At 47.8% G+C, this 24,632-nt stretch overlaps 1 protein-coding gene across 4 annotated transcripts in view; it reads right to left on the reverse strand.

The window, feature by feature from the left end:
• The window catches only part of ASAP2 (ArfGAP with SH3 domain, ankyrin repeat and PH domain 2), a 147,625-nt gene that overhangs the window by 21,849 nt on the left and 101,144 nt on the right, over window positions 1-24,632 (reverse strand). For all 4 annotated transcript variants that reach the window (XM_074331669.2, XM_074331668.2, XM_074331667.2 and 1 more), the window contains exons 10-17: window positions 22,242-22,345; window positions 22,075-22,144; window positions 17,311-17,398; window positions 13,069-13,117; window positions 12,824-12,990; window positions 10,851-10,984; window positions 4,270-4,364; window positions 885-1,074 (exon numbers count right to left, since the gene is read on the reverse strand). In XM_074331669.2, coding sequence (XP_074187770.2) covers window positions 885-1,074; window positions 4,270-4,364; window positions 10,851-10,984; window positions 12,824-12,990; window positions 13,069-13,117; window positions 17,311-17,398; window positions 22,075-22,144; window positions 22,242-22,345 — 897 coding nt within the window. The remainder of the gene's footprint in view (window positions 1-884; window positions 1,075-4,269; window positions 4,365-10,850; window positions 10,985-12,823; window positions 12,991-13,068; window positions 13,118-17,310; window positions 17,399-22,074; window positions 22,145-22,241; window positions 22,346-24,632) is intronic.

The raw sequence follows: 24,632 nt of genomic DNA on the forward strand, positions 1-24,632 counted from the left end.
GGTCTCCCACACGACAAATGGCGCAGCGAGCAGGGTCCCGCACACAACACACACACTTACAAATAAGGCCATCCACGCGAATACCCGGCCTTCAACTCATGGGGCACATGACCACCACTGCCTTTTCTGAAAGTAAGTTCTGGCAAGTGGGGGGCAAGAGACCAATGAGGGTGGGCGGGGGACAGAAGGGGAGGGGAAGGAAATGTCCCCGCTGTCCTCGGCCAACACGGGGCTCAGAGCTCAGCACACCCTGGACCTTCTGGGCTTGAGTTCTGCCTCACTGAACATTAAGTTTTCATATAATGTGCTCAACTTCTAAGGGGTCTCCCCAGCCCCAAGCCCCTTTATCCTGGGGGTAAGGAGGTTTCAAGAGAATGTGAGTGTGTGTCATTAGGGCACACTTGTGGAAGGAGTTAGGACACACAGTGACCTGTGACACTGGTGGATCCTCACAGTGAGACCCCACCCTCCCAAGATGGCTCCTCAGGAAACGGGAGGATGTCTCTCCCACTCCTGTTCCCTCGGGGGGAGGGTGTAGGGAGCAGGGGGAGGAGTGCACCAGGCCGGCAGAGCTCGCCTCCCTAGTGTGGTCCCAGAGCTGGGGCTTGGCCCTGAGGCTCCCTGTGTCCCCAGGAGACGCTAACCGAGGACAGGGCTTCTCTCAGGGAGCTCAGGCCTCTGAGAACATGCCCTGCCCCCCAGGAGCTGGGCTTTCTTCCCAGAGCTGGCATTACACATTTGGCCTGGGAATGGACACCAATTTCTTCCCCCAGAACTCAATGCTGTCAGAGAATGATACCACTTTGTCGGCATTCCTCGTTCATGGTCTTGCCACTCCCCACCACCCCCTCCTTTTCTTTTTCTAAAAGTAGCCACACTCTTACATGTCCATTGGCCAGTGGAATTTTTTCTGTAAGGTCCACACCATCGGCATATGCCTGGAGTAACCCAAAAATATCTCTCGTTTTGACGGCCTCGCACAGGCTGTGCAGTTTTGCCGTGTTATCCGCGTGTTTTTTCCTCGCATATTTCCTCTCAATGTACTTGGCAGTAATGTAGTCTTTCCTGGCGTTCCTGAAACCAAACATAATTGCCTTGTAAATGATTAAGGGCCTCTGTTCAAACACACCCAAAAACAACACACTCTAAAACAACGTCTTAAAAAATCCAGCCGCCACCCTCCTTATAAGAAGCACTGGTAGGAAAACATCAACTGGGGTGGCGGCTGTCACGTGACGCCCCTGTAGCACCTGTGTTCACTGGGACACCTTGAGCGCTTTCTAGAAGCATCGAAACCCTCTAGTTTCCAACACAGGAAGCCTCAAGACCCAGGGCAGGGGTCCTGGGGCCTCGCCCAGGTTCTCAGGGTTGGCTGTGCAGGTGGACGACCCACTCACAGGATGGGGCCATGTGTTCTCAGCCCATCTGGCACATCTCCACCTTCCTCCTGAAGCTCTATGCTCCAATCTCACCGAGATGTTTCCCTCGCCACCTCACGTGTATCTCCATGCCTTTGATTACCCCGCTCCCTCTATACTGTCTCAGGTGGTCTGCCTGACTGCCTGTCTGCCCACGGCTCTGCAAAGAAGTTCAATTCCAATGTGATTCCCCTCTCCCTTTTTTGAAAGGCTTAGTCTTTTGGAGAAAAACACTGAAATTGACATAACATTTGGCAGGCTGTTCAGAACGAGGGGCTTCTTATACTTCTGGAGGACAGGACATACATCAGGTCCTGAGTCAAGGGAGAGAAACAGTTCTGGCCTCTGTACACAGACACACACCAGGCAGCTTTCCCCTCCCAGCCACTTCTCTCTCTCAACACCCCCAAATACATCCTCCCGTGGTTTTCACGGGAGGTTAGGGGGTCTTTGGCATCACCCCATCCACAGATTTATCTGCAGATGGAGTGCTGTTCTGAGATAAAGCCAGAAACAGTGCATTTCTTTTACCTGGAAGTAAAGCCTTAGCTTATTTAAGTAGCTTCAGAGCTGGGACTGTATCTTTGACTCGCTGATTCTTTAAAAATGTACTTCCCAGACCAAGCAACATTTGTGGTGGGAAATACAAAAATGAGTAAGACGCAATTTATCAGAAAAATATTTGTAAATACCTAGGTGACACAAGGTGGGATAAAATGTTTCAGAACAGATCTGAATGCTACAGGAGCCCAGAGGGCCCGCTGGTTATTTCGACTGAGGAGGTAGGAAAGTAGGTGGCATTTTGCACTCGCATCGGTCATCCATCCTCCTTTTGAAGAAAAAAAGGGGATGGAGTAAACTTCCTGTTCACTTGTGCCAAAGTTGGGGAGAGGGGTCTCAATGCAGACAGGACATGCACTTGTCGAGTTCCAAGCAGACAGGATTCATGCTTTAGAATCCTCTAGCCCCAGAGTAAACAAAATCTCTGCTTTTATAAAGCAGCCTTGGTACACGGAAGTTATTTATCATATACTTTGTTCAAAACCGACCAACATTACAGCATTTCAGGAAAGGGGTACCTTCACTGTGACAGCAGGTGTCAGTTAAGCAGTAAATAAATGTACCACACCAGACCATGAAATTTCCTTTGATAAACAGGATCTTCTAGAGACCCCAGGAAGTGATCTCCAACTGAAACCTAATTTGAGGGGAACCTCACTTTTCAGGGTGTGTGGACTCAGCGTGTGGCACTTACACTGCCCCGTGGCCCACGCCCCAGGGTGAGCAGAGCTGTGAGCAGAGCTGTTAACCCCAACTGAGTAAAATATGCTTTGTTTACCTCAGCACCTGCTGATGGCCCTGGGACAGAGAGGGGGGAATGCTGTCTCTCCCTGCTTCTATTAGGGGAAAGGGGCCCAGAGAAGTTAACGTACCTGCCCGGGTCCCAGCATTGGGTAGGGACTGGATTTCTATGTCCTGTTCTACCTCTCCAGGTAGGGTCAGAACACAGATTTGAAACTCAGACCTTCATCCAGAGAGAAAATGCAGTCTTGAGGAAATGTTACCCCACCAACATTTGCTACAGGACTCAAACAGGACCTGAATAATCCAACGCCACCCAAATGCTCACCTCAGATACCTGATACTCAGAAGGTGTATAATGGACTGAGTGCCTGTTCATTCCTGTAGTTGTCTGAGCTCCTTTACTGTATTAAGTCACTTCACCCAAATACAAAAGAACACAGATCCTGCAACCTCTGCTTTTCAAAGACACCCCCCCCACAAAATGGTTACAAAACCCTAAATTCTCTGCTTTTACAAAGGGCCCGTATATGCCACCTATGTGTACGCTGTTCACCGTTCCTAATGTCTGTCCTCTGGGAGGACCTGTGCCATCAATTTTACCTCAGGCTTACTCTGAGGGAAATGCTGCCTCTACAAATTAATTTCTGTAAGTTCTCTTTATCATGTATTTCTCATTTTCCCTCTCTTGCCAGAACACTTTCGTCCAGACGCACCACAGCGACTGTCTCTTTTAACTGGCCCGGGGACTGCTCTCTCCTTTTTCCCGTCCTGTCTGCCTCACTTGGCATCATGTCATAGTGGGTAAAGCACCCCAAGCCTCTTGCAGGCAGACAACCCACCCATCATAACGAGGACTGAAGTCTAAATGGGTCGGCCACGCACTGCCCTGCCCAGGTGGTCTCCCATCCACCTCTCTCTCAAAGACCAGTGTCATTTGAGTGATGTATAGTTTGTTTGATAAAACTGGCAAAAAAAAATAAAAAGGCCCTATTGTAAGCTCTGCCTCCATGGGCCAGCTGGATGCGTGATGAGGCACGAAAGCTTCTCAATCAGGTCTTGTACCAACGGTAAATAAAAACCAATTTTTTTTTTTTTGCAGGAAACAACAAACTCCACATTTGCAAGGACACTGAGAAAGAGAACGATATATAATCGTGTTTCTGTGACAACTAACCCTCTCTGGTGGCTCAGAACTGACACGGAGAAAACTAAGACAGGAGAGTGACTCTACTCCAGAGGCAGAAAGGTGAGCGTGAACCCACATACCGCCAGCAGGGGGCGACACTCACCACACCTCCTTCACTTACACAGAGCCTCTGCCAAATCTGCTTTCCTGTGGCCTTATCCTATAAAAACCAGCCACATCAAATTTCTAATTGGACACCCAAAGAGGTTAAGGTGACTAAAAAAGCCCAAACAATTTAGGCTGATTTATTCCCTAAAGAAACAACTGATGTACCTAAACTTGTTATTTCCCTGCCTATCAGGGTTCGGGTAAAGGGCCAACCTTTGTTATGAAGGGGAGAACAGCCAGTCCCATACTTACATGTCGCTGCCCGGGTTGGGTTTGACCGGGTCCTCAGCTGGAAGGCAACACTCCATAATCTCATTAAAGCCTGCGTTCCCAATATTCTTGGCAAGCTGCAAAAACAAAAGTCTATTTCAGGGCACTCAATTATTAATACATCCCACTGCTACACACTAGTCGTCCATCTGATGATTTATTTAGTGGCCACTAAGAAATAGAGCAATAAAGTGGTTTGCCTTTAATAAAGACGGACAAAACCCAAACCCCAAAGGGACCCATAAAACTAGAGATAAGCAACAGCATGCCCGTTACAGAAGAACGCTCTCATAAAACGCCCCCTGGATACACGAGAAGCAGTAACTTTGCCCAATGCGAGTATCCGTTCTTACCCACTCCCCCCAAAACCTGTGCTCCAACAGAAACGGATCTAAGCACCTTGATTCAGCCCAGCGAGGAGGTGGCTCTGACACAGTGGACGGTGCTAAGCCAGGGGGCTGAGATCTGGCTGCAAACCATGGTTCTGTTTACTGGCTTTGGGACCACAGGCAAGTCAGTTTACCCGAGCTTCGATTTTTCATCAGTAAGATGGACACGATTCCTACCTCGCTGGGTTGTAATAATAATAAAATGGGACAATTCAGGTGAAGCATTCAGTGAACTGAAGCAATGAAAATGTCATGTATTCGTTCCAAACGGAAGGTCCTCATTTGCCAATCAACCTTCTGACTTGTTAAAAATTAAATGAACACATTTTAATTAATGCTCACTGAACAGTGTTTGATGCAGCAAAGATATACTACGATAAATATTACGTCTTGTCTCAGTCAAATCACCCGGACAGTATGGCACCTGCACTCTTCTGAAACGGAGGCACAAATACTGTGCAACCAGGACTCCTTAAAGGCCAGGGTTTACTCATGCCAGCACCCAGCCCAGCACCGGACAGAGACCGGTTTCCAGATCAGCATCTTCAGTGTTTAATGATACAAAGGACACTGAAGGGAGCCCCCAGCCCAGTGCTGAGGAGAGAACAGACATTTTGACTCCCATGTGGAAAATGGATGCAACGGGGAGTGGTGACACTTCTGCTCGCTCTACTCAGTCAACCGTGTGGACAAAGGGTTAATGGGGACATCCTGGGAGATAGGGCTGCTGCCTGAACAGCTTCTTCTCTCTCCAGGGGGAACTGGCTGGGGGAACGACCAAAGGGGTCCAGGTTAAAAAAGACAAGAAACAGTGAAAAGGGGCTGGAGGGCTGCCAAAGGACAACAGAAACCTGTGGGGCAGCTTCATACCAGGTGGGGCGCCTAATTCTACCTTGTCCTTGCTACGTGATCAAAGCTTCCTACATGACCCAAAGCACCAAGCACTACACAACTGCGCCTCCGTCCTCAAGCCAATGTCAGGTGGCAAAACCCCAGACTCCTCACTAGCTTCCCAAGACAGGGCCGATGATCAGGGTGGAATAGCACGTCAGGTGACAGGAGCTGATGTACCATGGAGCCAATGCCTGCAAAGCATTTCTCAGGCAGTTGGTGTCAGATCCAGGGCTGAACCTCAGTGTCAGAGGCCCTGGGTAGAGAAGGCACACTTTAATGCCCCATCTCTTAATATGACATGGGTACCGTCTCTGAGCCAGTCGTTTTCAGGTGAGTGACAGAACAAGCCACAGGGCCCCGCTGTGAGTGAGGGGCACCCACGTCCCCCAGACTATGACAAGCAGAGGGAGAGGGGGACTAGGAGAATTCCTAGGGGAATTAGAAAGCTGCTTCCCTTCTGCTTGGATTTGGCTGGTTTACTAGGGGACAGCTGGTCTGGGGAGCCACCACATCCGTGTATCACACTTGTCCAATGCAGAGAAATGTGCCACTCAGTTTTGCCAAGTTCCAGTGAAGATTTCAGGCTGCAGAGAACCCCGTTGGAACCATGAACAAAGGCAAAGCATTTGCAGATGGAGGCTAAAGGGTCATGTCCAGAAAATGGGGGGCCCAACAGGCTGGGCGGCCGGAGCCGAGGAAGCAGGAAGGCTGGTGTGAGGCAGCCCCGACACATGTGCCCTCCACTCCCAGAGAGCACTGTCCCCAGGACTCTGAGGGCTCGCCCAGGTGGACACGGGGCCAGGTGAGATCCAGGCGGCCTGGGGGGCTCAGGTGCTGCCACACGCAGAGAAGCGTACCCCAGCCATAGGTCAGTCCAGGACGCACACCGAGCCCTCAGCTACACTGGGCATGAGACACACCCTTGCTCGAAGGGAGCTCAGTCTAACGAGACTGAGATGAGTTAAAAAGAAAAAGATGCACTGTGATCAGGGCTGGCAAAGAAGTCCGTCCTGAGAAAGGAGATGGCCAGGGCTCAGCAGCAGAGCAGTTCCCGGGCCAGACGATCACACTCGCCCTGCACGAAATCCCTCACTGCACGGAAGCACTCTGAGGACAGGGAGCAGGAGTCACACATGCTGGAGGCCCTGAGCACCTGCCCGTGCAGGGCAAACTGAGCAGGAAAGAGCCCTGACAGCTGTTGACAACCTCAGGGGAAGGGAGGCAGAAGAAAGTCATGAAACGGAGGCCCGAGTCAGTAATGTGTGATCCTAAGGTTCCCGGCCCTGTTCTTCAATTTGATGGAAGAAGATTTTTAAATTAGTGACTCAAATTCAATTTCATAATATGAAGTTTTCCTTTATTAATTTCATTTAAGAAATTGATCAACATGATAACCAGAATCCTGTACCGATAAGACTGTTTTACGTCTGGCCTGAAAAATCAATGCTGAAACTATGATCTTTTTTATTAAGGAGGAAATTTAACTTTTTGACATCCATGCAGACCCAGAGATTTTCTGAAAGCAGGTTTGCTTAAAAACATAAGGACATTAAGTGGTTGCATGCTAAAGTGCTAAAAAAGGCACCACTTCCCAGAACGAATCACACGAATGCTTCAATTACCCCCGTTTCTTTCCACTGAATAAGAAGTGATTCTAAAAGCAGGTGAAGGGAAGAGCAGATCACCTACTAACCAGCTGCCTTCATGGACATTGCTGAAATCCATTCAATTAACATGGAAATCAACTGTGCTTTGAAACAAGAACAAATTAAAAAGGAAATGGTGACACTGTCACAGCAGACCATCCGGGGACAGTTTGCAAACCCAAAGCCAGAAAGCAATTTACGGAATTAAGCAAAACGCTTGATCATGAGGAACGTGCTGAGGCCACACGGGAGGACAGGAGTGACTTTTTCTGGGGTGAGCATCTGTGTATTGGGGATCACAGCGCTGGACAGGAAATGGAAATTCCTGTCGGGCCATTAAAAACTCCTTTCCTGTTGTAGCATACCGCCCTGAAGTGTGGGCTCTGTTACTGATTCACCTGAAAGACAGAGGGACACTACTCCTGTAAGCACCTGTGTCCACGCCACACCCTCGGGGATGCTGGGAAGTTATTTTCCAAGTTCCCCGTTATTACCTTTAATAGGGTCTGAAGAGGTCTAATTAACGTTTGCTGCACAGGAAACATACTATGATGAACCAAGCCAAAGACTGACATCGCTGCTCTATGAATCTGAAAGGTTCATAAACGGAGCAAATGACCAGAGTGGAATCTCTGTGCACACACGTGCACATATGTGTGAAGCTTTCAAAAAATCCTTTGTTCAGCCACCCAACTGTCCAAGCAAAATAAAAAGACCAGGTGCTTTAAAAGGCTTGCAGAACTCATGCTTTACAAATGAATACCAACAACTGATACACACTTTCTATCGATCGATGATTTAACGGCTGAGGAACAAGGGGTTTGGATGTGACGTCATGCCCACGGTCCTGGCACGCAGTAATAAGACTGGGGTGAGAAGTGGGGAGATGCCCCTCCTGTGAGTAACCAGACGACCAGAGGTCAGCGGCAGACAGAGGGTGGAAGTAAATTCCATATGATTCAGGTTCTTCTACCTTTATTTTTCTGATAACCACTGAGGAAATGAGAGAGTGAGTTAGGGGAGAATTTAAAACTACGGCAGAGACTAGAATTCGAAAATACCCGCAGATATTAACTCGCTGGCTCTGCGTGATTTCTCCAGGATGGTTGAGAACTGGCCAAACTTTAAACTCCTATGAGAATGTACAGACAGAGGCTCTGGGAGACAAAAGATCTGGACCGCGGACCAGAAGTCACCTCACTTACAGAAAACAAACTGATTGTTGCCAGAGGGGAGGTGGGTTGGGGGGATGGGTGAAAAAGGGAAAGGGATGAAGAAATGCAAACAGGTAGTTAGAAAATAGTCACGGGATATAAAGTATAGGGAACAGAGTCAATAATATTGTATTAAATAGGTATGGTGCCAGGTGGGTACTAGACTAATCGGGGGGATCACTGCGTAAGTTATATAAATGTCTAACCACTATGCTGTACACCTGAAACTAATATAAATAATATTGAGTGTCAACTATAGTTGAAAAATAAAAAATAAAAAACAAAGAAGCCACCTCATCTTCTCATCAAGATGGAAACATTTTCCTTTCAACTTCCTTTGGTGTTTTCCTCTTTAGTGAGCAAGAGGGTCTCATGTAGATCATCAGTTCAATTTCTGAGACATAGTTAAGCAGGTGTAACCGATGTGGTGGGGTGAGGCTCCTACCGGCTCACGAGAGCCGTTATTAAAATTACACTATATAAACGCACAATTAAAAAGTCATATTAAAAAGTAATAGATACTCCAAACTCATCACTTCCTACTTATTTCACTCCATGTGACCATGGTCTGTGTTTGCAGTTACTGACAACCACTGTACCTGTATGATGAGCTTACTGTACAGTGGTGTGTTACCCGACATCTCCTTCCCACTGCACACTCCGAAACGCACACTGGCAGCCTGAAACTGGCCAGGTGGGAGCACGTACATCACGGGCACCAGCAGACAAGGTGGGGCTCTCCTCCCAGAGAGCTGGCTGTTAAACATTTGCTGGCGATGGGAATGGAGGAATGAGGAGAGACAGCAGTGACACAGGACAAGGCAACCCATCACGAAGGCCAATGTGTGTCCCAGGCTCCTCAGAGGTTAAGAGCTCTGCAATCAGATTAAAGCCTCCCCCTCCCGGCCCTAGCACTCTAGTAACCCCACCACCTTGGGCATAAGGAAACATCAGGAGCCTCAGCTCCTCCTTGGTAAAGTGGGGGGAACATACCCAGGCTCTAGGGTTGTTGCTAAGGGCAGATAAGTACCATACAAGTGCTCTGCCAAGTGCCTGGTACAAAACGAGAAATTATCATCTCATCCCAAATCACTCAACACTTCCCATTGTTTTAAGAGAATCAGCGTGGCAGTATAGTTGACCAGTGCTTACTGAGAAGTAATTTGCGTCTCTTTGAAAATATACTGTGAGAATCTCAAATCTCCGCCATCATCCGTCACCCAAGCTGCCCCTTGCATGCACACAGCTCCACGACACAGGCTGTGTGCACTATTACATTAACAACAAGCACAGTGTGTAACCAACAATACACTGCGTGGGTCATGCCAAGGCTGGCTGAGTTTTAAACTGAGGGGTCTTACTAACTGGGCTGCCAGAATGCACTCTAGTGTCTCTCCCCTTTGTCTTTCAAGACCACAAAGGAATTCTATGGAAAGACTGGGAGGATCTGACAAGGTAGTTCCAATGCATTTCAAGTCCAGACACGTTGGAGCCAGAGGCATCATCAGTAAGATTTACGGCCCCTTGAGAGGTACATTGACCACGATAATTGATTTTCTGTCAAGACTATTGCTCTTGACATTAAAATCAATGGTAGTCAATACCCACTTAATATTTACTACCTGACGCCCAGCTACCCCAAGAAAAAATTGCCAACACTGCTCTCTAACCAGCAGTTATGGGCTCTGAAAATGGTCCACAGAAGATCGTGTTTTACGAGGCCCCAAAGCATCGCCTCGGTGATGGGCCCTGCGCCTCAATACTCTGAAAGTTGTTAGGTTGGTGCAAGTAATTGTGCTTTAACAGGTTAAAAATAATGCAAAAATCGCAATTACTTTTGCACCAACCTAATACCTCAGAAAATGCTTCAACCTAATATCGATCTGTGTCGCACGGCTGATGTGTTATCACTGAACCAAGAATGGAAGAACTTTTCTGGAAACAAAGGCAACCAAAGTAAAGACAAATCTCTCCCAAAGAGCAACAAGAAGGGGCAGAGGAAAAGTCCACAGGAGGCTGAACCAGGCAGTGACCATGGGTTTGGCAGGAATCAGCTGATGACGCAGGGGGAACGAGTCCTTGACCGTCTCCGGGCTTTGGGTTCTGCCTCTGTTTAATGAACGGGGTGAACTAGACTAAGCCCACATCCTGTTGCGGAATCTTACACCACTGTCAATGTTCCCTTTTGAGATTCACTTTACTTTGTTCATTGAAGAATAATTTTGCAAGAAGTGACCTCAACTACTAGCAGCTGAGCAGAAGGAAACATCAATGCGTCTGTAATTGCCCAAGTCCATCTGGCGGATAGCAGCCACCAGACCAATGGAATTTCAAGAAACCAAATGGATTCGAATGCCCAAATAAAAACTTAGCTTTCAGCTCATTTATTTCCATTCCAAAAGGAAGGATTTGAACATTACCAGCAGCTCTGAAGTTCCTAATACATCTAATGTCAGGGACTGCATCCGCGAGTAGTGAACGCCCAGCTCCCGGTGGATTCCAGAACACTCGATGCAGGTCAGAATGCCCAGGTTGGTGGAAAGCCATGTGGGATCTGCCGGAGAGAACAGAGAAAGTTGGAGCTTGCAGGAACCAGAGGGCCAGGGTTCAGAACATTTTCCGGCAAGATTATGACACATGGAGTTTCGAGCACGAGCATTTCTTCAATCACAGATGCTGCCAGAACCTTCATTCCACCATAATTATCACCAAGTTGCACTCAATACACAGGTGCACATGTCTGTAAGTGATAGGTGATGTGTGAACAAGAGTAGGACACAGTGCCTTCCAGTGGCCACGGGTCCCCAGAGGGCCGTCCTGAATACAGGCCACGCCCATCACCAATCGCACAAACCAGCAAAGGGGAGAGAGAAAAGGGAGGCCTGCCAAAGTCTACTACAGCAGGGGAACAGATTTAGAACACGCATGTCTACGTGTTCACAGAGATGCTAATAATGATGACACTATGCGCTGATGCCATACTCTGTGTTCAGCACTTTGGTGGCAGCAATAAGAGCTCACATTGTGAGAGCTTCAGAAATTACAGACCCTTCCACATAGTACCTCACTGAACGCACACAGGAGCCCCAGGAGCTCCTGGGAACAGGGAAGGTGCCTTCAGGGCTCAGAAAAAGGGCCTTGCTCGAGGCTGCAAGAGGATGCAGAGCCAGGCTGCAGCCCCACCTTTCCCTGGGCTGAAACCCATGCCTGCACCGCATCACGGTGTTTCTCCTCAGTGGTACTTACTGAAGCATCCTACTATGTGCATAGCACATAGTAGGTATTCAAGAAATGCTTGACTGATGAATGCTGAATTTACTGAAAACAGGTAATTCAAAATAAAACATACTCAAGCACATTATGTACTACAAATACTTGAGCAACGTCCAAGTATTACACTACGCTTAAGAAAAAAAGCACAATTCACTACTCATCACTCCCTAAAAGATTAAGCTCCAAAGAGGTCTTAAAAGATCCTGCCAAGAAGATATTTTTTAGTGGGTCTAAGACCCCATGTAGTCACTCCTCCAGATACCCCCAAATATAGCCTTTAGGATAACAGGAACTTTGTGGCATTTCTCCAGTCTCCACTCTATTTTTATTGTGTTGGTTGTTCATAAAAATTGTCATAGAACTAGGAGTGAAAAGGTAACTGACCATTCCGGCCAAGCCATTGTCTCTCTCACTCTACAAATGTTCAGAAAAGGCTGCTCCCTACTCTCCTGACCTCAGCCACACATTCCATCTTAATTAGAATACGTCAACTCCTTAAACTTTTAAAATACTAGTCATTATAATCTGCAGTGATACTCTGTGTCCATTCGAAAGGAAGCTCCTAACAGGCTTTATCAAAATGCAGAAATGAACATTTCATTTTATAAAATGTGCAGAGCTGCAAGGAACCTGCAAACATTCTTGATCGGTTCTTTCAATTTCTGAGAAGGAAAACCAAAAGCTAACAAAATAAGGGGGGGGGGGTCTTTCAGGGTCACGGACTAGACAGCAGCTTAATGTAGCCACAGAAGTTCTACACGGTCGGACAAAGGGCGGATGGAATAAAGCCCGGGAAAAGCCTCTGGAGCCAATACAATGAGCAGATGACCTTGATCTCACCCTCCCTCTGCGCTTCAGTTTTCATTTCTCAAAAAGCATTTAGATCTTTTCAGCTCTACCAGGCCCTCTTCACACGCTGCTGTTCTGAGGGCCCAGAGGCAAACATCTTCCCACCCTTCCCCCCCAAGTTGTCTGCACACAGTTCAGGAAGCATTTGTGTGTCACGGTGGGAGCACAGGCTTAGTTGCAGGAACTTTCCATTTGGAATGAAAGGGAAAATCAATGCCGGGCCGTGAACCGGAATGGGACTTAAATGCCTCAGAGCTGGGGGGCGGGTTACCTGGGGCCCCGCAGTCACAGCACACGTCGTTGCCCGTCATCCTCTGTACTTCAGAGATGATCTCCTTGGTCAGCTCTTGGACAATGTTGTTTTCTCCAGTGTTGTCGTCGCCCTTAAAGGCGTTGTTTAGGGCTTCTTCTTTGCTGTTCTGTAGCACGGACATCCATCTGGAAGAACAAGGGACGCCGCCATAAAGCTCCGGAACTGCCCCGCCCCCGCCCATGGCCCACCTCTGAGGAACTTACATTTGACATTCCTGCTCGTCTTCAGCTTGGAAGTGGTACGTCCTGTCATCTGCACGGCAAGAAACATCTCATCATTTGGGAGCCCGGACAGTAACCCATACGCAATTCCAAAAGGAAGTGGCTTAGACGTAAGCTCAGGAAAACTCAGAACCCTCCACGAGGAAGTGAACGATCTGTATAAAATCCAGCACCCCCTCCCGTCCTGCACACGCCTGCCCTTGCTGGGCAACTGAGGCTTGAAAATCCAAATGAAGGAAGCTGTCTGTCCCTCCATTCGAGTCTAAAGAGATACAGCTTCCAAAAACTGAAGCTGTTCAATGAAAACCATCATTAGCCTTTCAAAAGCTTTATTTTTTTTTTACCTTGCTACAGAGCTGGCCCCCCAAAAGTAATTGTTGAGGTGCTTTGAAAAGTAAAAGCTTTTTTTTCTAAAGTAAGGAAAAGGGACACTGTGGGAAAACTGGGAAAATCTGAGTAGGATCCTTAGCTCACAGCATCATACCAATGCCAACTTCTGGTTGGGATAGTTGTACATACTATTGAGAATGTGTGCAGTGTGCTATTGGACAATTGCACTAAGATGTTAGCATTCGGGGGAGCTGGATGAGGGACACACAGTAATTCTCAGTCTACAATCAGCCCAAAACAAAGTGGAAAAGAAAATTAAATCGAAAAACAAAAAAAGGGAAGAGATCTGACTTCTCCAGATGGCAGAACAGTGACAAGTAGCGACTGTTGTTGGGGACACACAAGAAACCTCTGCACCCCTTAAAAGGAGCTAGCACGCCACCGTTCCATAGTGGTTTCTCTAATCCTGAAAGCACCTTAGTTCTTAGAACATTTCTTGGTGAGTTGACTGGGTAGAGGCGGAGGCCCAGAGCGGTTAAGTGGCAAAAGCAAAGGTGGCCAGCAGCAAAGGAGTCAGGCTTTCTGACTCTTGGTCCGACCCTCCTCCTACCACACCATCCTCCCTTTTCTCCTGATACCCAGGGGGATGAAATGACACTCTTTCTATCCCCACCGTATTACTGAGGAGAGGAATCGGGTTTAAGAGAACTGTTTCACATTCAGAAAAATGAACTTCATTTTGTGATCGAAATGTCAGTGGCTGAGTTGGGCTGAACTGTCAGGAGGATTTTCCATCAGGAGCGATGCCACTTGCCCTGCTCCCACCTTCTCCCTGGTGTGCATGGCCTCACCTGGAGAGTGACCTGGAGGGAGGGGTAGGTCCACGCACCACGTTAAGTGGATCTCAGAGTTCTCGGGAAGCTGTGCCAATGGCAGGCAGTGCCAGAGGCATGTGCCAACCATGGAGCCATTCACGCCATGGCCAGACCAGGCCCAGCCCACTTCCTCTGGCTAATTCTGTATTGTAACGTGAACACTGGAGAAGCAGGGGAAACCCTCTGTGAAAACTCCCAACAAGAATGCCCTCCTACAGATACCCTCTCAAGATGCCTAGGAATCAAGAACCATTTCTAGAGGCTTCAATTCAAAGGAGAAGAAAAGCAAGAGGAGACGGCAGAGTCACTCAGAGCCCCGATGTGGCAGTGACCTGGGGAGGCCGCTTCTCCGCCCGAGGCTCTGGTTCCAACTGGCAGGGAAGACCCAAGTCCCTGTGGGTCCTTCCCGCTCAGGGGCCTGACCTCGATAATCACCAGTCTCTCGACCTTCCCTCCCACCGAGGGTGACGGTGTGACTCAAGGATAAAGACTCAGGACGTGAATTTGCAAAGGGTGGGGTCAATCTGTGGGCAACGGCATTGGACAAGCTCCCGGAAGGGCTGGCCTCCCGGAAACGTCCTCCGTGAGAAGCCCGCGCCCGCTGACAGCTTGAGCCGAGGGGAACCCCTGTCTGGGGGCAAGAACTATACAGGAGGGTGTTGCAGAAACAGAAGTGAAGCCAGTGGTCAGTCTGCTACCCTGGGCTCTGTGGGTGACTCCTCGACAGCTTTAGCAGGTGAGGGTCCAGAGGAGAGCGGCTCCTGGGGGTCTGGCAGACGCACACCTGAAACTCCCTCCTCTCTGCCTACCGCCGAGCTTGAGTTTTCTGTCTCCCACCACCCAAATGTTTGAGCTCAAAGGCGTCTTGGTGATACCTGTTCCCCGCCGGCCAGGTCAGGAGAAGGAGGAGGAAACTGAGAGGGTACCAATCGTGCTTCCTGAGTTGGGTAGAATAAGACCCGACCTCAAGTCCCTTCTTCTCAGGACGCTCATCAGTTCAGGGCTCCCCGCTATGTGGCGCTTACCCTGATGATTTGGAGGGTTGGACCGGTTTTTAGGTTTCTCTACAACAACCCAGACCCACACAGCATGGCAACAAAGCATTTTCACTACAGATGCTCCAAGGGGAGAAGCACCTTTTGAAAATGAGCTGAAGATAAAAACTATGTATATTTGGATTCATTCTACCCACTGGAGGACGCAGCAAGAATAGATGAGAGGTTTTTTCAAAGATGACAATGGACTCTGGCAGATTGTGCCTCAAACCAGACGTGGGGGACCCTTTGGGGATCGGAGACTGGACACCCCAACTGAAGATGGGGCATCTGGAGCAAAGGTACTGGTGGAATGAATCCTGGCAAATGTCAGATTGCCAGGGCGTTCATGCGTGGCCAGATTTACCCAGGACTGCCTCCCACGCGTCTAAGACAGGTAGTAATTCACACTCAGTAGGTAGGAAGGCACACTTGCCATCACCGACCCCACCCTCCTAGCGTCTGACCTGCTGTTATAATGTGCAGGTTGCAGAGTTGTTCACAAGTCTGAAATAAATGCTTCTGCACATATGGCCCGGAATCGGGGCTCCCACAGGGGGTGCCTGGGGCGAGCCGAGGGAAGTGGTTGCATCTCCCTGCAGGTGCGTGCCCACCAGCTCAGACAAGCTTAGTTAACTACTACTTGCTAATCAGTTACTAAAGAGGAACACACTGCTTATTATGGGTTATTGCTTGAGAAAACCGGGAGCCCTATACCCCCCCAGCGCTCCCGAGCCCCGGGTGACATCAGATTATACCATCAGGTTGTCTCCCTTTAAACTGGTCTCTAGAAGCAGGGAACCCCAGCAGTGGTCACACTTTAAACTATGGTCAATTCTCCACATTCACACCGTCTTGTATGAAAGGATCTGAGCAAGCTTCACTGAGAAGGGTAGGTGAGCCTGGGGCCTAACTAGACTGACCAGGGACACGGGGTTGGAAGCGGGATATAGTCGAGTTTTATTTTACAAATCAGTCCAGAATCTGAAGAACAGGACAACACCTAAACCCTTTCCCCACATCATGTTGCCTGACACTCTCCTAGAGCTTGGTACAGAGCGTATTAGAATGGGGGTCTGAGGGTTAACCACTGTGGGCGTCCGTCTCCTCACCCAGCGCGTGGAGATGACAGTTTGCTGTGAGCGTTAGATTACTCGTAGATCGTAAATAACTTCCCAGCCTTCAATAATCCAAACCAACAGACATCTTACAAAGCAACCTCCCCATGCTTGGGACACTGTGGCCATAAGACAGACCTTTCCTCTACAAATACACCTCTTGGGCCCAAGTTCCTAGTGACTGCCTTTTCAAAGGGGAACTGGCCTCTTTCCTCTCCCCAAACTGTAACCCTGCCGCACAACACTGCTAAGAACAAAAGGCCTATCATTTCCTTTATGACTTTTCACTAGTCCTTTCTTTTGTCCTCAGGATATGTATGCTGTGTGAACACTCGCCATAATAGATGGTTCTATGGTGATTCTTCTGTGTATGTCCCAAAAAGAAAAGCATACAGAAGCAGAAAGACTAATTCTGTGGTAGGGAAGACACATCAATTTCCAAAATGAAAGCTGCAAGGGCCCTGCTGAAGACCTGACCCTTGCTATTTGCAGCATTTCTAACATCACCCAAATCATGGAAGCTTGACAACAGAATCGTCTTTTTTATATAATTAAGTGAAGGGATTTTAGGCTTGAGGGCTGATCTATGTTTACAAATAGGAAAACTGAGGCTGGGAGCCGAGACAACCTATCTGGCTTACAGAGCCACGAGGAGAACAGAACCAACCTCAAAGTCAAGTCCTAACCTGGAGAGACCAGCAGGACAACAATTGCGAGAGGGAAGAGAAGGCACACATGTCACCTGAAATAAAGGCATTTGTCTTCGAAAACCAATTCTTTAAAAACACAGTGTGAAAGAGGACCGATGCCCTAAAAGACGGTTTAAAATAATTTCTCTGTGGCATAGCGTCCAAGAAATAAACTTACGTGAAATAAGGTCAAAACACTTTTTCTCCTCAGGGTTGGTCTTCACTTGACAGGTTAGTAGGTTGAGCTTTGCAGGTGGCCGGTTAGCCTGATCAAAAACATAAAACGGAGACGGGTGGGAAGGAATGGAAAATCACACAGTATAACTCTTCATTAAAATAGAGAAAGAACAGGGTTTTCACTAGTTTGCAAAGACAGCTTTCAGAAGGCAGATTTTATGTGGGAAGGCACGACAGAGGCGTATCACAGCATGTCCTTGAATCTCATCTCCACAGAGGGCAACTGCCCCTCCCTGTAAAGGGCGCTCGGTGGCCTACACACCCAGCCAGACAGGGGGACAAGAGCTGCTGGCTTAAGGCCAACGGCAGTGGGCTCCCTGGGATCAAAATGCTCCATGGCTAGAGCCCGATTTCTACTGACACGCAGACGGCTGGGTCACTCGGGCACCCAGCTCAGTATCTGGTGGTCTTACAAGTATTTTTCCCATCATAAACACTCACTTCCAGAGAAAGTAATGTCACAGCACAAAAATGACAGAGAAAGAATTTTCCCTGCTTCCTGAAGTGACGACAGATAACAGATTCATAATCCTAAATGCCAGCCATCTGTCATTAAGTTTCAACAAAAGCAACCTCATTCATACATGTGTCCCCCAACACCCCCACACAATGGTAACAAGAGCACAATACGTTTTTGTCAGAAATGTGTCAAAAATGGCTTGTAACACTTCAAAAAATATCGTATTTAGTTCCAAGAAGCAGAAGGCGGAGGGTAAGAAGATAATTTCAGAAAAAAATTGTGAATGGCAAAATGACTCAGAAATTTTGGCGGAATCTCCAAATATAAATGGGCTTATCTTACCCACCTACAAAGCTACTACCGGAAAGAGCAAATAAAAAGCCGTGAACTTCAGGCATTCTTGTTCACCCCTTCCTGTGGCCACCCGCTGCCCTGAGAACTTACATAAGCTTGGATTTGGGATTAATCGAGATACACACACACAGGCATCTACACTGGGGCAGACTGTGAGACCCTCAAGCATTCACAGACCCTCCCCAGTAAATTCTCACAGAGCTGGGGGTGAGGAGGGGTTGTCTCCCCTAAAACAGGACCAATCCTTGTAGTGGGAACAATCTGGGTTTGATAATAGGAAGTTTGGATAAGCAGAAGGTAGATAAACAGGGTTGCACTGGACGCTTCTAGCTTGTGGCTGTGTTGACCTCATCTTGTAAATGGACTCACTGGACAGTCTGCATGATCTGTGGGTGCCTATCAGAATCCCTGGCTCCCCAGAAACCAGTGGAGGAAGACTCTAAGTTCTCCCGAATCTTGCGAACCCCGTCAATCCCATTTTGGATCTTTGCCAACCTGGCCCATCCCAGAATCAACACACCAAAGGATGTATTTCTACAGTGCCAAGAAGGAGCCCACACCATGGACATAACCCAGCACTTTAGTATAGGTGTTCGCTCCCATATAAAGTCTGTGTCTATTCTGTTACCTCCCCAGGCCACACAACTATCCACATGCATGTAGGTGACATTCTGGGCCTACTTCCAAACTGCTGGGGTCCACTGAGTCTTAGATTCAGGGGCAGCATGCACTTTGGGAAATACAGAAGAACGGTGCCATCATTTAATTCACCTACAGAACAGGTCTATCTAATCCATCAGGTGCTAGCGTTCCTTCAGAGCCACGCTGAGAAGCCCTGGTTTAGTAGGAAACTCAGGAAGGAGCGGAAACCCTAAAGACTTCCTGTTTGCCACGGAGGCAAGGATTATCAGTGAAGCTCCCATTTTAATCACGCAATTCTATTTTGACCTCAATTTGGTAGGCCTTGAAAAGGAAGTTTGTAGTCTTCTTTCTGCATGATTGATAATCATTTTTAAACATCTAGATTGTGTAAGAACCAGCGGACATTTCTTCCAGCTTAGCACAGTCCCCAGTCTTTGGCTGTGTGGCCAAGCTATGAATTTGGCAAAGACGACATCTAATTAGTTATTTGGTCCCAAGAACCACTTCTCTTCCCAGGGCCAGAAAACACAATTAGCCTTGGCTAACGGGGGATACCAACTTGGGTTTTCATTGCATTCATCCCGGATGTCACCCCTGTCCCTTCCTGAGGACAGAGAACACAATTTCATTTCCCGAAGGCTGCCAGCTTCCTGGGAAGAACCTTGTTTTCCTAACAGTGCAAAATACACACTGTGCTTCCACAACTTAAAAACCCGATTCTCAGCTGAGTGCCAGACAATGCTCTTAGTTTCCCATATACTAGGTCAAGTCTTTGAAAAACTGCTTCCCTCCCCCCCGGCACCGCCCCAACGGTAAATTAGCAAACTCAGGGAGATGCTGGCTAAACAGGTAAGCCACATAGGAGCCAAATCCAAACAAAACCAAACAAAAAGGCATCTCTCAACTCCTGTTCTCAGCAGCGGTTAGCTCACATCACCGCTGCCAATGCTCTGGCTGCAGGAGCACAGGGTGACAGGGCTCTGCCTTCCGGAGCGAGCACAGGGACCGAGGGGAAGGTAGCGGTCTGCACGGGGGGGGGGGGGGGGGCGCTGCCTAGGAGCCACGGACTGTCCCGGCCTGGCAGAGGGACAGGGCCCCCACCTGCCACTCCTCGAGCCGCTCACTGTCGGCCCAGGCTGGAGGCAGGACGAGGCATCTAGAGCACAGATTTTCTGAAGAGGGTTCCCCCCAAACACAAAGCACAAATTAAATCTGTGAGGGGTGTGACAAGCTGAGCTGTCTGCATGCTGGTGAAGCGTACTATCTGCTCAAATATGGGGCAACCCATCAAAATGGAAAGAAAACTAAGCCTCTATGACTTCTGAGAGGAAGCTCAAGCAATGGAAGTGACACAAACCAAAGTTTATGGCGTCGACAGTGGGTTACGAGGCCTGTTTTCATTTCTCGGGAGGGAGAGAAGAACCACGCTTTGGCTTAAGCTGAGCCCTGGGTCTAATGAAACAAATACCCGAAATGACTTTAGAGTTGTAAACAAGCCTGAAATGAAACTCAGTTTTATTTTATGATGTTTTCTGCACTGAAGCAGTTAATCTGCGTTAAAACAAACAACCGAGTGGAAAACAATTTGAAAGTAAACCACAGAATCACAGGTGTTTAGGGTGGGGAGGGAACCCGGCTCTTCTCCAGTCGAACAGTCTTAATGCTAACAAGGTGTCGTGACTAAATGAATGCACTTCCTTTAATCTACAGCACGCAGACCCATACACAGCAGCATATGTCTACCGTGTTTCCCCGAAAACAAGACCTAGCCGGATGATCAGCTCTAATGCCTCTTTTGGAGCAAAAATTAATGTTAACACCCGGTCTTATTTTACTATAAGACCAGGTTTTATATAAGATCAGGTCTTTTCTCCAAAAGAGGCATTAGAGCTGATGGTCCAGCTAGGTCTTATTTTCGGGGAAACACGGTATATGAAAAGAACATTACTCCAGGGTCCAAACTGCATGGCCCCCGAGGGCGTGGTGATCTCCATGAGAACAGTGAGGCTGGATTTCAGTAAAGAGAAATGACCTGTATTTGCCTAGGCAAGTGACAGTCCGTCACCTAGGCCAGGCGTCCCCAGAGATCCCTACAGACAACACTTGACATATGCTAGTTGTACTGTCTCCCTCCCCCAGGGCAGACTTGGTGAAAATGAAGGGCCACCCTGGGCCTACTGCAGGGCCATCCTTCAACGGGCTTTTATTCTATTTCCTTTCTCCTAAGTACTGAGAAGGGCTGCTTCTCTCGAAGCCACTCTGAGCCATGATTTTTCTATAGGGGCCTGAAAAGCCCATCTGCGCTACTGCCTAGAGCTGCTTTTCACTCACCAGGGGAACTGGTGGGACAGGGGAGGGGACAGGGAACTGGTGGGAGGGGGAGTCGCAGGGCTGTCCCCATTACATCCACTCACAGGACTGAGGCTGCCAACTAATGTGTACACAGTAGCAGGCCTCCTGCTTGGGCAATAGAAACGCAAGCCATCACCAGTGCTCATTGGCGACAACAGGGCAACCAACTCAGCCTTTAGACATTTTCAAAAATGTCCACTGGCCTACACGGCTGTCACCAGAGCCCATCACACCTAATTCTACGGTGAAGAGCACCGTGATGTGAAGGGCTGTGTTTGTGGCTGTGGTCACAATCCCTGGTGTCCGAAAGTGAGATTAGGAAATCATTTTTCATTCTGATTGGGTTTTAACAGCCTCAACGTACAGGGCTCAGTTTCTTGCATGGGCAGCGATACACAGGATGACAGACAAAGGACTTGATTCAGCTTGGGCGCAGCGTGTTACATTTCTATACTGAAATCACTGAAACCTCTCTCCTCTGGGATTTCTGATTCCCAGAGTCCTGACCACGTAAATGCTTTTCCCTTAATGGAAAACTAGAAACCCTCCCAAGTGCGACGTTCCATTTCCAGAGACAAAGGCAGCTGGGGAGCGGTTTGCTGTGTTTTTGTTTCCAGAAGTCACAGCTTCTGAATAAGGACCCCCAGCTCATCAGTCATTCCTGACTCTGTTGGATAATGAGAGATGACGAGCCTCCCCCCGCTGCTGGAACAGCATAAAGGGGAGGCAGGTGTACCAAATGGAGGACGGACCCAAACAAGCTGTGCTTAACAGGGGCCGTCTTTAAGACGCATCCTTTACACCAAACACACACAGGACAACTGTGTCCTGTCAGTTCATTAAGCTCTTCGCTCGTCCCACTACAACGGAGACCATGAATTAACAGACAATACTTACAGTACCATGGGATATGGTAAGAAAACCATTCTTGACAGAACATTTCCTTTTCTGCCACACTTTTCGGATCCTTACAGATAAACAGGGGGAAAATAAACAAGAGATTAGAAATTCTGGACGCAGGAGACAATGAACACACATGGAACATAGCAGCACCACCCACGTACCCATCACTTTTCTTGTAAAGGTTGCCATTGCGCTCAGTCCCGTGTTCTTTGTTTCCCTGAGGCTGATGAAGGCTGTAGGCTGTACTCTGGCGAAGCTGGGAATCCTAGAAATGGTCAAGAAGTTGGTTTTAATCCTGTCCAGAGTCCAACTTTCTAAAAAGCAGCACACAAAGGAAACTCACGCCTTTAAATTGTTTTTAAATTAGAGAAACTTCCCCTTCTCACCGCATCTAAAAAGTGACAAAAAAATTCATATCCAGGAACTCATATATGCCACATACCAGGCTTGAGAAGAGAAATGTCAAAAATCAGTATCCCCATACTGGCCCAAAGAATGATTCATTTGGAAGATACAAGGTTTTACTTAATTATGAGCCTTTAGTCCCTGATAATGGCAAGAAGCTCCTGACATGGCGAAAGATGCCCTGGAAAAGCAAGGTAACGTCGCGTTGGAAAAGGCAGGGCTGTCAAGCAAAAAAAAGAAAAAAGGGGGCAATGTTCGCCCTCTTACTTTAGCCAAGTTACTTAAGCTCCCTGCCTCAGTTTCCTCTTGGAAAATAGAAAAATGATACCCAGTAAGGATGGTAAATATAGTAAGGCTTGAGTAGGATAATGCATGTAAACACCTGGTACATGACAAGTATTGAGCAATAGTCACTTCCTGACCCCATGACCCCAGGAGGGGCCATGGCCCTGAACCTAAGCGCTTCAGCCTCAGGGTGGACCATCCACTTGGCCAGCTGAGAAGCGGCAAAGTCTAGCCCTCAGAATCTTAAGGGCAAGGACCATCAGTGGAACCTGGGCTTCCAACACGTGCTCAGCTGTGCTTACCAGACGATACCAGAAGTCCTGAACTGAGAGCGGCAAGGGGCCGCCAGTCAGCGCTGGAAATACTGGCCGACGTGAGGAAACAAGGGGAGCACACATGGATGGAGTGCAGTGAACCAGGCTAGCATCTGCCTCTAACTGTTGCTGAGAAGCCCCATCTAGCTCATTCCATGATGGAAGAAACAGACACAATGAAAATAAGTGATTTGCTCCAGACACAGAATTGGAGCCAGAGTGGAACATGGAAGGGAATTCTGCCTCCCGCTCGGACACTCCTTCCCTCGCACCGCGCCCTCACCAGGGGATGTCCCAAGAGACCAGGGCTGGTCTCATGTGTGCCACCAGGCACAGCCCAAACGAGGGAAGAACTAATGCATGACAAGGAATGAGATCCGAACTGAGAGTGTATGTATTAAGAAGTGAAGACCAAACGGGGAAACCACAAGACAGTCTGGAGGCAGAGAGTTTTAAAGATGAAAGCAAAACCTGGAAGAGAATAAAGGGAGGGTATTCATGACAGAGAGGTGCACACAGAAGCACAGAGGGGAAAGTGGCAGCTGTGGCCGCCCTCCACGGAAATATGGACAAATAATGTCAGCAATGTAAGGCGAGTCAAGTGGACACACAGGCTCGAGTCCCAAGTAAGACTGCATCTGAAAGCAACAGCAACCCACCTGGATTCTTGGCAGTTTTACATCAGATTTCTGAAGTATTAAAGTTTTAATTTTGATGAAGTCCAATTTATCTACTGTTTCTTTTACAAATCTGTAGATTAGATGTCACATTTAAGAAATCACTGCTTAATGCAAGGTCATGAAGATTTATCCCTGTTTTCCTTCAAGAGTTTTCTAGTTTAGCTCTTACATTTAGGCCTTCGATCTATTTTGAGTTAATTTTGATTCTGGTGTTAGGTAGGGGTCCAAATTCATTCTTTTCTTTGTGGCTCTCCAGTTGTCCCAGCATTAGTTGAAAAGACCGTTCTTTCCTCATTGAATTGTTCTGGCACACTTGAAAAATCAATTGAGCATAAATGCAAAGGTTTATTTCTGGACTCTCAATTCTGTTTCATCGATCTCCGTCTACTCTTATGCTGGTACCACACTGTCTTGATTATTGTGGTGAGCTTTGTGGTAAGTTTTGAAATCACAAAGTGTGAGTCCTCCAACTTTGCTCTTCTTTTTCAAGATTGTTTTTTGGCTATTCTGGGCTCCTTGCATTTCCATATGAATTTTAGAAGCAGCTTGTCAATTTCTGCAACAAGGCAGCTGGGATTTTGATTGGGGATTGCACTGAATCTGCAGATCAATTTGGGGGGTACTGGCATCTTAAGAATATTAAGTTTTTAAAAAAATAAAAAGGAATATAAGTCTTCTATTCCATAAACATGGGTTGTCTAGTACTGATTTTTTAACTCTGAAAAATATATAAGATAACTCTGCAAAAAAACAAAAACAAAACAAAAAAAAAACTTCATCTGAGAAATCAATAGTGTGCTCAGGCATTCCATTATGGAACTGACAACAAAGCTTGAAGAAACAGACCCCCAAATAGGAGAAATGTCCT

Source organism: Rhinolophus sinicus, chromosome 2 (genome assembly GCF_057876585.1).
Source record: "Rhinolophus sinicus isolate RSI-liver-muscle chromosome 2, RSI-T2T, whole genome shotgun sequence".
NCBI classification, from domain to species: domain Eukaryota; kingdom Metazoa; phylum Chordata; class Mammalia; order Chiroptera; family Rhinolophidae; genus Rhinolophus; species Rhinolophus sinicus.